The 13,597-nt window shown below is 33.7% G+C and overlaps 1 protein-coding gene across 2 annotated transcripts in view; it reads left to right on the top strand.

Annotated features, from left to right (window-relative positions):
• The window catches only part of LOC126738498 (ubiquitin carboxyl-terminal hydrolase MINDY-3 homolog), a 50,022-nt gene extending 37,447 nt beyond the window's left edge, over window positions 1-12,575 (top strand). The window contains exon 8 of one of the 2 annotated variants that reach the window (XM_050443868.1): window positions 2,758-12,575. In XM_050443868.1, the coding sequence (XP_050299825.1) occupies window positions 2,758-2,904 (147 nt within the window). In that variant the 3' untranslated portion in view covers window positions 2,905-12,575. Of the gene's footprint in view, window positions 1-1,153; window positions 2,700-2,757 lie in introns of those variants that run through there. The other variant, XM_050443867.1, reaches the window with a different exon arrangement.
• The last annotated feature ends 1,022 nt before the right edge of the window (window positions 12,576-13,597 follow it).

Raw genomic sequence — 13,597 nt, 5'->3', positions numbered from 1 at the left:
TTCATCATCCAATGCGGATTTTCTGTTACCCAATATCGACAATTTTGTCTATTCACACTACCATTCAAACAGAACGTGGCTTCATCGAAAAAAATAATATTTGTTACTAAATTATTATTTAGATTGCACATGTTTTGTAAGCGTTCACAAAACTCATTTCGCCTATCGAAATCGTCATCAAATAACTCTTGCATAGGAATAACTTTGTAGGGGTGATATTTGTGCTTTTTAACTATTCGGTGAACTATAGATTTCGCCATGTGTAAATTTGCCCCAATCTGCGACAGAGGAGTGCATGGATTTTCTTCCAAAGAAAGCAAAACGTCAAGTTGTTCATTTTCATCTCGAGCAGGACGACCAGATTTCGGCAGATCTCTAACATGACCGAATTCTCTAAATTTAGCCTCTATTCTACTCACCACCTTTTGACATATCGGAGGACGATCAGGATGGATTTCATTGAATAATTGAGCAGCTTCTCTTTGAGTACGTGTTCTATCACCAAACCCATCCATGCACAGAATTTCTATTTTTTCTCGTTCCGTTAACTTTACCATTGTGAAAACCGCAACTTTGCTCGTACACTTTACACTTGACAATATCTGTTTGGCGTACAACTGTCATACAGTTTCTATGAAAATACACGGCCACCAGCCAACAATAAAAAAACACGAATGAATGGAATTTTGCTTTGTATAAAAATTCTCAGAGATAAGGTGACTCGTAAGGTGAACTTCATTAATAATGTTTGGTCGTCTTTGTTTCGATAACTGTTGTCTTTAGGTATAGGACATAATGCATGAAACATACGTAGAGTTCCACGCGAAATTCAAAAATGAAATAAAAAAAGGTGCTTTCATTTGAAAAAAGAAGTTGATGGTCGTAATTTATTTTTGAACAACCCTGTATATACAAATTTCACGTACAAAAATGCGCAACTTGAAATAAAAATCGACGGGTCCGAGCGTTTTTTTTCGAACACATTTTAAATGAATTTAGACATAACTTTTGGGATGCACTGTATGTAAACACTACAATATTTATTATATGCACTGATTATTTAACATCAAACTAAAGATAAAGAAATATTACCTTAGTTATTTACTTTTTCAAGTCATTGAACAAAAAAAAATGTGATTTATTTTCATTCCAGGTACAATACCACATAGGTTCGGCAATTTTATTGGAATCGGATATAAGGTCGGTATGCGAATGGAATCCGATGTTAACGGTGCTCCAAACGAAATGGCCCAGTATAGAAGTCAATTGGCGCGATGACATTACGCCCTCGTTAAATTAAAAAAAAAATCATCGTTTATTAATTTATTGAGTAGCGTTTAGTTTGGATACACATCTTATAACGAAGTTATTTTCTTAATAATAAGTAGACATAAGAAAATTTAGTTAACTACGCTTGAAAACGAAATTTCCACGAACACATTCTGATTAATGGGATTTGTGTATAATTTTAAATAACACGTTATGTCTGGTTATATTTGTCCGTTTGTCCCGTTAAAGTCTGTTGAAAGAAAAAGGGACCTATTACTCTTCCGCGCACTATTCCACACCACACATTTAGTTTTTGAGGGTACTGGGTGTTTACCTTCATCATCCAATGCGGATTTTCTGTTACCCAATATCGACAATTTTGTCTATTCACACTACCATTCAAACAGAACGTGGCTTCATCGAAAAAAATAATATTTGTTACTAAATTATTATTTAGATTGCACATGTTTTGTAAGCGTTCACAAAACTCATTTCGCCTATCGAAATCGTCATCAAATAACTCTTGCATAGGAATAACTTTGTAGGGGTGATATTTGTGCTTTTTAACTATTCGGTGAACTATAGATTTCGCCATGTGTAAATTTGCCCCAATCTGCGACAGAGGAGTGCATGGATTTTCTTCCAAAGAAAGCAAAACGTCAAGTTGTTCATTTTCATCTCGAGCAGGACGACCAGATTTCGGCAGATCTCTAACATGACCGAATTCTCTAAATTTAGCCTCTATTCTACTCACCACCTTTTGACATATCGGAGGACGATCAGGATGGATTTCATTGAATAATTGAGCAGCTTCTCTTTGAGTACGTGTTCTATCACCAAACCCATCCATGCACAGAATTTCTATTTTTTCTCGTTCCGTTAACTTTACCATTGTGAAAACCGCAACTTTGCTCGTACACTTTACACTTGACAATATCTGTTTGGCGTACAACTGTCATACAGTTTCTATGAAAATACACGGCCACCAGCCAACAATAAAAAAACACGAATGAATGGAATTTTGCTTTGTATAAAAATTCTCAGAGATAAGGTGACTCGTAAGGTGAACTTCATTAATAATGTTTGGTCGTCTTTGTTTCGATAACTGTTGTCTTTAGGTATAGGACATAATGCATGAAACATACGTAGAGTTCCACGCGAAATTCAAAAATGAAATAAAAAAAGGTGCTTTCATTTGAAAAAAGAAGTTGATGGTCGTAATTTATTTTTGAACAACCCTGTATATACAAATTTCACGTACAAAAATGCGCAACTTGAAATAAAAATCGACGGGTCCGAGCGTTTTTTTTCGAACACATTTTAAATGAATTTAGACATAACTTTTGGGATGCACTGTATGTAAACACTACAATATTTATTATATGCACTGATTATTTAACATCAAACTAAAGATAAAGAAATATTACCTTAGTTATTTACTTTTTCAAGTCATTGAACAAAAAAAAATGTGATTTATTTTCATTCCAGGTACAATACCACATAGGTTCGGCAATTTTATTGGAATCGGATATAAGGTCGGTATGCGAATGGAATCCGATGTTAACGGTGCTCCAAACGAAATGGCCCAGTATAGAAGTCAATTGGCGCGATGACATTACGCCCTCGTTAAATTAAAAAAAAAATCATCGTTTATTAATTTATTGAGTAGCGTTTAGTTTGGATACACATCTTATAACGAAGTTATTTTCTTAATAATAAGTAGACATAAGAAAATTTAGTTAACTACGCTTGAAAACGAAATTTCCACGAACACATTCTGATTAATGGGATTTGTGTATAATTTTAAATAACACGTTATGTCTGGTTATATTTATGAATTATCATTATGTTTTGTTATATAAGGAATTAAATTACGATTTTTTTAAATGCAAGTTTATTGTTCAAAAGTATTTTTGATTTTTTTAAAAGTTACAGTGCATTTTAAAGCTACAGAAAAAATTAATTTAATATTTCCTACAGTATTCTTCCAAGTAATATTAATATTTTTTTTAAACTAATAATAAATACTTAGATTCATACTGATGCTGGATAAAAACATTCTTTGAGTTCCTTTATTCATACAATTTGATAAGAACAACGAGCATGTCCAGAAAATAAGGGGAACCGGCAAAGGCAAAACATGAAACTTTAAGGAAAAATACAAATTTTTGTACATACAATATGCAAAAATAAATTTTTATTCGGAGAAAAAAATTATTATATGTGGCGTGTTACTGCAAAATGGCCTAGATCCAATTCCACTAATAACACGAAACTGTCGCAACTAAATTAAAAGTAGTATAACCTAAACCATTATTGTAAATGATTTTTATCAACCCATAATACTAAAACAAGTTGTGAAAATAAGAGAAACATCAATGAGAGGAATTTTATTCAGCTATAAAATTTGGATATTTTGTTTTATTGCTGCAACCAAATGGATATAGGCTGCTTTGCCACAATAATACACTTTTAAGGAATAATAAAAATATCTTTTTTATTATTAACAAGGGCTTACAAAAAATAAAACGACCCCTTATCAACAGACTAACACTAAATAAAAAATTATACTAAAAAATTGAAAATTAAGAAACTTATTTTGAAAAGTTTACGCTCGATCAGAGAGCTGTTCATTTACATGTCCTTTACAAAACCCTTTTGGTGGTTTCCAATGCGTTTTTTGTAGAAAAAGCATTCTGCCTTTGTGTCCCAGATTTCTCCAAAGTGCTTCTTCAAAAGATTCTTAAAATCTCTAATCTTGCCTGCTTTCAATCCCGCCCCCATTGGTACCTCATCTGGCATTGCAATTAACTTTATTTTGACCCGGTGTATTACAATAATTTTACCATTGCTTAAATCGCTATTATAAGATGTTTCTCCTTGGACCAAACATTTTGCTCGGTAGATTTTTTTTTTCTGGTAACTTTCGTAGTTTTTTTTTCAATGGAAGCAAATAGGCGGTCTGCGGGTAAGAACAAGTGTCCAGGAATAAGCAAAATAAATTCTATTACCTTAATGTTTGGCGGTGCGAGTTTTGCTAAGAGGTAGTTTAACATTCTTAACATGATCGAGAAACGATTTTGCTCATCACATCCATCAGCTCATCACCTTTGGGTTCAATAAGATAATAATTCGAGGATGGACAATTGATGAAACACCGATGAAGCAATTTCATCTGCACCCTTTTTTGATGCTCCATCCAAGTATAGGAATATACGTTTTCCGGACTCAAGCAATTTCTTGAACTTCCTTTTACTAAAATTAAAATATAAATATATAAATATAAAATCTTTCCAGAACCCTAATCTGTTTGTTGGAATAATTTCAGAGAGCTTATTTAATAATGTTTTTCTGCCGCTAAACTGCAAAATTACCACAAAACTAGTATTTACCTTTTCAAGATCAGCAGATACAATCAAATAAGGAGATTTACTATCGGATTTGCTGTCCTGTTAATACGCTTTCCTTGAAAATTTTGCTCTTTTTATATGGATGTTCCAATTTTGACATACCTGGCAATCATCGGGCAAATTGTTTTTGTTATGGCCTATTTGCTTACAATGCAATTCAAAAATCTCACAAGACCAACACTCCTCATGCCCAAGATTTTTTTATTTGGAGTCACTCTTGGATATTTTTTGGATGTATAAATTGCAGTTGTTTTATTAGGAGATGGAATTATGGGTCTTAAAAATCTATCGTTGTGTGAATCATATCCTAATGTAGCCAAGAAAAAAAAATTGCATACTCGATGTTGGTCACCAGTTTCATTTTTAAGAATGTAATGAAAGGTAGCAGACTTTCTTAATGAGTCAACCACAGCAGAAACAACCACAGTTCTTTTGATGTTTTCTCGTTTCACCTGATTTAATAAGAAGTTTTGTTGAACGACCTTTGATGATTCCCAATCGTGCTGGTTAGTAACATTTCTACATTCTTCAGTGAATTTTGAGCTGCATGTGAATAAATACTTGGCAGAGCAGGAAGGTTTTACTTGATGTTTTAAGACTTCAATCAGCATTTGAACTACTCGAAATATCTTGTTCGTTTTCAGGTTTCGATATATCTTGAAATGAGGAACCTGCTGGAGAAGAAGATAGAGGTAGAACCTATACTAGCGAAGAATTTGGTCGAATTTTATAATGCGAGTAAACTTGAATTTTTCTTTCAGACTTTGAAGAATTATCATAATATTAGTGTGGCTGATAATCCGGGTCCAAGTCTTCATTAGTTTTCTTTTTTTTTTTAATATTCCGAGAAGAAAGTTGTTCCTTTATTTGACATAGCCAACATTCTTTTGCCTCTTGACAAATTATCTATAATGAAACTATAAAAGGAACAAAAAAACAAAAATTTTAGATTTATAAAAAATAATTAGAAAGCAATTCTTACCTTGAATTAAATATAAACACTAAAAACTAGATATAAACAAATGTCTAGATGATTATCTTTTTAGTTCTTATGAGTATTTCGTATAACACTAATATTTATACTACCATTAAACTTTTTAAAAGTGCTAAGTCATTTTGCCGTATATGCTTAAAAACAGGCAGATACGGAAATTTCTCTAAAAACACCTGGGTTACGGCAAACATCTTTAACCCTTTCAAGCCCAAATTATTTTTTGCAAAAAAAAAATTTTTTTCTTATTATGGGCTAAAAAAAAAAGGTAAAAATGTTTTTTTTTTGAAAGGGCCATTTTTTTAGAGAAAAAAATAATGAGTCCATTTGGAATCAGTGGGCGAAAAATAATACAAATGTAAATTTTTAATTGTTTATTTTAGTTGACTTAAGTCGTATCGGAAAAGTACTAAAGGTACTAAACATTAAAAACTAACGATTATGAAATCTAACAAAACAACTTTTGTCCTTTAACAAACAAAGGAGGGCATTTTGCATTTCATACAGGAAATTCTGGTGTATGATTTGATGCAATTTCTACATGCAATTTCTACATTTGACTGCATGCGGTTGAGGGACATCGATAAACTTCTTCTCTGATGAAGACTATCTTTTGACATGTATAGGTACGGTAGCAGGCCTGTAAATGTAGAAACGATGTGTACTGCTTTATTGTCAAACCATTTGACGGCAAAGATATTTTCACTCGTCGGTGCAAAAATCAAACGAACCACGTCCTTCCTTTTTCAACTCGGCATCATTTTTTAATTGACATCCAGGTAGCCTTACAATCCTTACGGTTCCACATGCAAATATTCCCATCTTCTTAAGTTCACAATAATAGTTTATACGACGTGAACCAATTATCTGTAAAAACTTTATAATTTAAGTCTTTGTGTAATGTCTCCACAAGTCTTATAACAATGTCACCACTGATTCCTAGATTACTCTCTTTTACGGTCCCTTTTCCCCTGTATATTTCAGTCATAAATAATACCGCTCGCTCCAGCTCTGGCAAATATTTTAATTCCCCATTTATGCGGTTTATTCCGAATAAACTGTTTGAGCGAACTTTTCCCCTTGAATGGCACCATGATTTCGTCTATTGAATTGTATTCTTCTTGCTCAATTTTTGACATGTTTGATTTTATGGCATCTTTTACAGGTCGTATTTTAAAAAGTTTATCAAATCTATTTCTTGACATAATATCAGCTATAGGTGAATAACGAGTTTCTTGTGCCCGATACATTCGATAGCTAGGCATCCTAACTATACCAGACATAATATTTATTATTTATTCCAAGGAATTGAGAGATTTCGGTAACCTTAGTATTGCTACATATGCCCGTTTGTTGAGTAGAGTACGAATTTGTCTGGTCAGTAATATGCTAGATTAAATTATCATCAAGAAATAACTTGAAATATGACAGTGGAGTTGAATCATTTTCCTTTGCGTTAGTAAATATTACGTTACATTCAATTCGTCACGGGAGCAAAATCTCTCCATTTTGGGGGAATTTGTACACTAGGCGTTGGTTTTTGGTTCTGGTTCCAAAACGTTCTGGTAAATCGTCTTTAGGGTCAAAGTCTTGTTCTATTTGTGTATTAGGTTCATGTTCGTTTTCATCAGATATCAGCTCGCCTGTATCCACTTCTAAGTTATAATTTGATAACAGGTCTTCTGCAGTAAGTTCTGGATTGGGATCATATTCATGCTGTAACCGAAGGAACGTTTCTTTATCGAAATCGTCCTCATCGACGTCATTTAAATCTTTTAAATACGACTCGTCCCCTTCTAGAAACAACAGCAAATGTTTTTCTTCTTTTTCCGAAAGCCCAACCGGCATCTGAAACTGAAAATATTATAAAAATTGCAGCTCATAACTGCCCACTGATGCCAAATAGAATAATTATTTTAGTCACGTTATGCCCACTGATGTCATTTGGAGTCATAACCTTCTAAGCCCATATTCTCAACACTTTTACTATAATTTCAATCAAAACATAATTTTGTGTCACTAATGATCTATTCATGTTATTTTTATTAATATAACACATAAAAATAAAAAACTTACCTTGATTTTATTCACTGGAAAACAACAATAATACATACAATTTTGTAAATTTTAAAACCTAACCTAAAAATCGAAATGTCAATTGATATTTCACGATCTGTTATGCGTGTCGCCATCTGTGATTTATAGACTATAATATACTACCTGAGTTTTTAAATTCTGCTGTGACTTTTAAGGAATATATTTCAACAATTGGAGTCACTCGGCCGGAAAGGGTTAAAATTCAATTTATAAATGTAGATACGGCAAAACAAAACACGTTAAAGCTGTGACATGCTGATTAGATACGGCTTTTTGAGCAACGAAAATTAGATTCATGATTGATTTTCTTCCAGAATATGCTAAAAACCGTAAATCGCAAAATTGTTGGTTACGGCGTTTTCACTAAGCACGGCAGTATAATATGCAGTCTGATCCTGAACTTTATAACTAAATGTTATACTTTCTGGTAAACATTTTTTGAAAAAATGTTTTTTTGATTTCATTAATTCGTCACTCCAAATTTCCACGGCAAATTTCGGCGATGCACAGACTTGTCTCGAGAGTAGTGGCTTTTTTTAATTTTTCTATAAACCCTTTAATAGCGGCCTTTTTGTGCCATAAAGGGGATTTGGCCTTGGTCCGCCTCTCTTATCAACCGGCATTCTACCAGTATTTAAAAATGTTCGAGCTAAGCCTTAAACTCTTTTTGAGATATTTGAAGAACATTAACTAAAGTTTGCTGACATACACGTAGACAAAACCTCTCCGCACCGGAAACTCTAATGTAGTAATTTGTAGTAACCTTCGTAGATGTACGCTTCTTTTTAGGACGTGACCACCTTTATTGTTACACCACCTTGTTGGCTTTACATATTTTAGGATAAATGAATCCTGTGAGTTTTTCTCGCGCGTTGAGTAAACATTTTCATGAAATTCTTTAATGTCCCTCATTGTTAATCTCTTGCATTTATAAGATTTATTTAAATGACCGCAATGAGCATATTCTGTCTGGTAGACCTAAAGGATCAAATCTGCAATAATAAAACAACCTATAATAATTAATCAAAATGCCTATAATATTATTTTTGACCTTAAAATAATATTGCAAGCAAATATTTTATTATAAAATCTATGTTTCTTTTAGAATGTATACATAATAAATCAGAAAAAAAACATATTAACAAACCTTTTAGATTTTGCTAGGTTTCTTTTCCATTTACTGCGATCCCCAGGAGTCCTAGCTTTTCCTGGCTCTGATGAAGTAATTCTCTCATTCATAGTCACTAAACTAAATAAATGTTCAACACTTTATAATAATTATTTTACAGGACCAAAATAAACAAGCTCTTTGCGTGGCAAAAAGTAAACAAAGACTAAATGGTTTTAGAGGGAACCGCTAGTTGGCGCGCTAAATTTCTAGCAATTTGATTGGTTCATTGGATATAGACCTAATTGACGCGATCAAGTCGATAAATATTGAACATTTTGCCGCGACACCTGATATTTAATAGTAGTTTATATGGGATAAAGGCACTTTTAGCGTTTTAACATTTTATTTATGTATCCGTCGGATCGAATAGATATTAAATCGAATTTATTTTTTTCAAAAATTGGATATAGACCAATTTGCTCTGACGCGCCTCATATGTCTGAGTATTACGATTGCTAAAAACTGGACAAACCTGGTAAAAACTTAATTAAGACTAAACAAAAGCACTAGAACGCAAAATGGTATAATGCAGCAAGCAAAACGGACTTAAGAACGGAGTAAAGAACAAGTGTGCTTACAACTGGCAAACTGAATACTGAATCTAACCTTCGATGGATTCAGAATAAGAATATTGGCAGTATAAACATAGCGCATCTTCCTTTTTATCAAACGATATATGAACCTAATCACCAAAAGCGGCTTTTGTTTAGCTTGATTTGCATTTTTAACTTCGGCGGCTTCCAGCACTATTTGGTATGGAGAAGAAGTAATAATAGTGGTTTTATCTCCTTTTCGTGTAGCTCTTTTAATTTGTTTTGCTTTGGGTATGGACAAAAGTAATTCAGCTACCACCAAGAAGCCACTTTTATTTACGAGCCCGGGTGTTGAAACATGGATAGTAATTTGGACAAGTGAGACCTCTGTATCAAAATCGTCTTTTTCATTATTGGCATTTGAAAAAAATGTTTTTTGGATTGTTAACCAAGTTGTGACTTAAAAAAACACAACTGGGGATCAATATGGCTAACAGCAAACTTAGCAGATCAGCAACAGTTCCTGCTGATACAACTGACTTACCTTTATTAGAATCTTTAATCTTATTTCGAGCTGCTGATAATTTACCTCTACTAATTTGTGCCAGTGGAATATCTTCATTAGAATCGTCACGCTCATTTCAAATTGAATATAATGGTGATAGTTATGGAAGAGACTTAAAGACCATCAGATAATTGATCAATGCACGTTCGGCCGCTAAAAACTCCGCTTCCGTGAAAACGTTTGGATTTGATCCCAATTGCTCTAAATGCATTGTGGGCATTAGGGATAGTGGCATCTTTCTCCAATGCTCGGCCGACCAACTTTTTAATTAAAACCGCGTTATAGATCCGCCAGGATTAGATCATAACCATCATATTACAGCATTTGAGTAATATGCGCAAAATGGCGTCATGACGGCCACATCAAGTAGCTGCCACTTATGTGTGCAGACTTTTAATCTAGTCATTTCTATGACCTACGGCGACAGTTGCTCTTTTGCCGCAATTCTGGTTTCATTCGTTTTCGTGGAAACACAAACATGCTCTAAAACAGAAAACAGTTGTAACCAGTTGGCCGCTTTCTGGGTTCTGAGGTTAATAGGCCGCGACTTGTTTCTTTACTTTTTTGCCTGTAATTTTTGGCAAACTTTTAAGAATAGTCGTTATTATATCTGTTTCATCTACATTAAAGATTCTGTGAACAGTCATTTATCTATAAGTTCCATTAGTAAAGTAAAAAACTTTCTACTACGCTTCCCTGGAGGCAGAAGTGGTATCTGTTTTCTGTAGACTCATATCAGGATTTCTAACCAAAAAATTAATAACTAATATCTTCCAACCTTTTTCTTTAGTCACACTTTCAAGGTTCTGAGATCTTATAAATATGTCGACCCTGCGCTTTAAGGTAGTTTTTGAAAAGTTTTAAACTGTCAGATACTTTTCTAAGCCCGATGGCATTATATACAACTTCAACGGCATTTTTTATTGATTCGCTGGACCAACTCTGCCGATTCGTTTTTTTTTATATAGTCGCTGATTATCTAAATGAAAAGCATAACATAAGTAAAAATGCGTGCGGCAATCGTTATTTTTTCGTCCCTGAATATGAAAAAAAGTTATGAAAGCTAAATTTACCTTTAATTTGTTAATTTTTTGTCAACTAATCATATTTTGTTGTTAGAATTTTTTTTCACCGAGGTGGTGAGGAGGGGCAATTGAGGGTTTTAGCTTGGTACAAATATGTATAAAAAAAATAAAAATGACTTACAGGACAGGTTTGCAGTATTACAGATAAAAATATTTGTTAGTACAACCTAAATATTCAGAACATTTTTATAAAAACTTACCATGTGATATAGTGAGTCTTTGCATAAGGGAATGTTACATTTTTGACAAATGGTCTTAGCCTCCTTCTAGATTATCCCTCTACTGGAAGGTGTAAAGGCGTGGTTCCGTACAGTTTCCTTTTTTTCGGTATAGGGACCTTTTTTAGGTAGTGGTAAATTAGTCTGTTTCGTATCTTCTGCTACGAGGTCTTCAGCAAGATTCACCAGAAATATCAGAAAAGCAATGTTCTCTTTTTCACGCTTCAGGTCATTAAATATACATCAATCATTTACGGGACACATTCTGAGGCACATGTACCATATCTTTTCCACCATTTTGTAGATTTTCTCTCGTGATGATATATACAAATCATTTGGTCCGCTCGATCAACACCTCCCATTTTTTGCCTATAAAACGACATGGCTTCGGAGAAATCAATCTTTTGTTGCTCTCCGATTTTCGATTTCTTTTTTATGGTGGTAATGTCGGGTTTGTGACAATTACTCATTAGTAGAACCTCTTTGGTATCTTGCTATTTGACACATAACAGCCCACTATTTGTGATCCTGAATCTCCATGTTTACCCTCCATTTTAGGAACGTTGTTTATACATGTACCAAAAGCTCTATGGCTTCCAATAAATTGACACTAGTGAAGAATCGGTCGAAGCAGAGAACTACATCCCCAGATTTGATAGTTAATGCAAGTGATTTCACAACTTTTCTTTCAAGAGTTAAAGCTTTATCTTGATTATATATTTATATATTCATGTACTGCAGCAGATCTTTCAGGAGGTAAGATTTTTGCAGGAATAAGTGAAGCAGCTGGCAATACCCAGTCTATAAACCGATTTACATTCAATGTCATTCAATGGAGGGACAAATGCTTATGGTGATGGAGTACGACAATCTGAGGACTGTGATGAATCACTTTGTTCGTATTCATTAAAGTCATAGTTATCGCTGGATCCAAAACCAAATGGTTCTTCCTCTGACTTCAAAATAGACAGCTCATCAACAAGTGTTTGTAATTCCCTCTCGGATAAACCTCGGCCGCGGCGTTTCTTGTTCGCAATCAGCTCACTGACCTAAACATAGGTTGAAGACGCAGCCTTGTTTTACCTTATAGCATAAGGTTGCTACCCAAAAATCCGGCATGGAACAAATTGTGCTTAGATAAAACGTTAAACCGAGCTTCCAGGTTCATTCCGAAAGTTACTGCTGTGTGTATGTGTATCGCTCGGGATGAAAGGATTAAGCAATCAAAATAAGCAATGAAGGAAAAAAACGGTCCCACTGGTCTATTTTGCCTTTTCAACGAATCTAAATTTGAAGTGCTTGAGAAAAATGTTGAGGTTATGCTATATGTTACCAATCAAGAAAAACTATCTGGTCATTTTACCGACTAACGTCTAGTAAACGAACTGTCCATTTTGCCTTCGGTTCCCCTACTTTTCGCATTTTTTTTTCTTAATGTATTTGCGCATAATGCCCAGCTAAAAAACAATATAGGAATATAATATTTAGGATCCTGACAAGAGTACGCATGTTACGCACTTTTATTAACTCAGGCAGAAAACATTAACTGTATCAATAATTGTTTACGATAAAATTAGTGCCTAATGGCGAGAAGCTCCGTCTTTCTGAAATATCTACATGGTAATGTTGGTAGTGTTCCATAATTTTTATCAGGATCATCCGATTTGTCTCCTATTGATTTATTTTTGTGGGGAAAACGAAAATGTGTTACGTATTCTGAATTCGCGACACTAATGGCTGATCATACTCCATATTCTTCACAATGTGCGGGAAGACTGAACTTCTTTTAAATTATTAAAATAAAAGTGTTTCGAGGATTCTTTAAAAATTTCAAAGCCGTGAATTTGGCTGGACTGTTTTCCATAGGTCATTATGGTAGAGGAAAAATGATTTTAAACAATATATAGATGTCACTTACCTTAGATGCCAAAAATGTTACAAATAAATGCAAAAAAAAAATTTTCGGGTTGCTGATGACTGGCTGCTCACCGAGTAACAGCTGAAAGTGGCGGATAAATAAGAAAAAATGATGACCGCGGTCATGAATGCGTCATTTTATGTCAACAAAAATAACCCCTTTCACATTTTACTACTATAAAATGTCTAAATAAACTATTTTTTCACTCTTCCATTGAGTAACATCATTATTTTTCGGTTTGAAAGGCAAAAGTCTTTATTGATTTCATTAATATTGAGTAAGAAGTTTTTATTGTACTTTTCTATATTAAAACCGAGAAAGATAAATTAACTTATCTCAA

This window comes from Anthonomus grandis, chromosome 7, assembly GCF_022605725.1.
Source record: "Anthonomus grandis grandis chromosome 7, icAntGran1.3, whole genome shotgun sequence".
In the NCBI taxonomy this organism is placed as follows: Eukaryota; Metazoa; Arthropoda; class Insecta; order Coleoptera; family Curculionidae; genus Anthonomus; species Anthonomus grandis.
The sequence above is the reverse complement of the archived record's forward strand: the minus strand, read 5'-3'. Positions and strand labels throughout refer to the sequence as shown.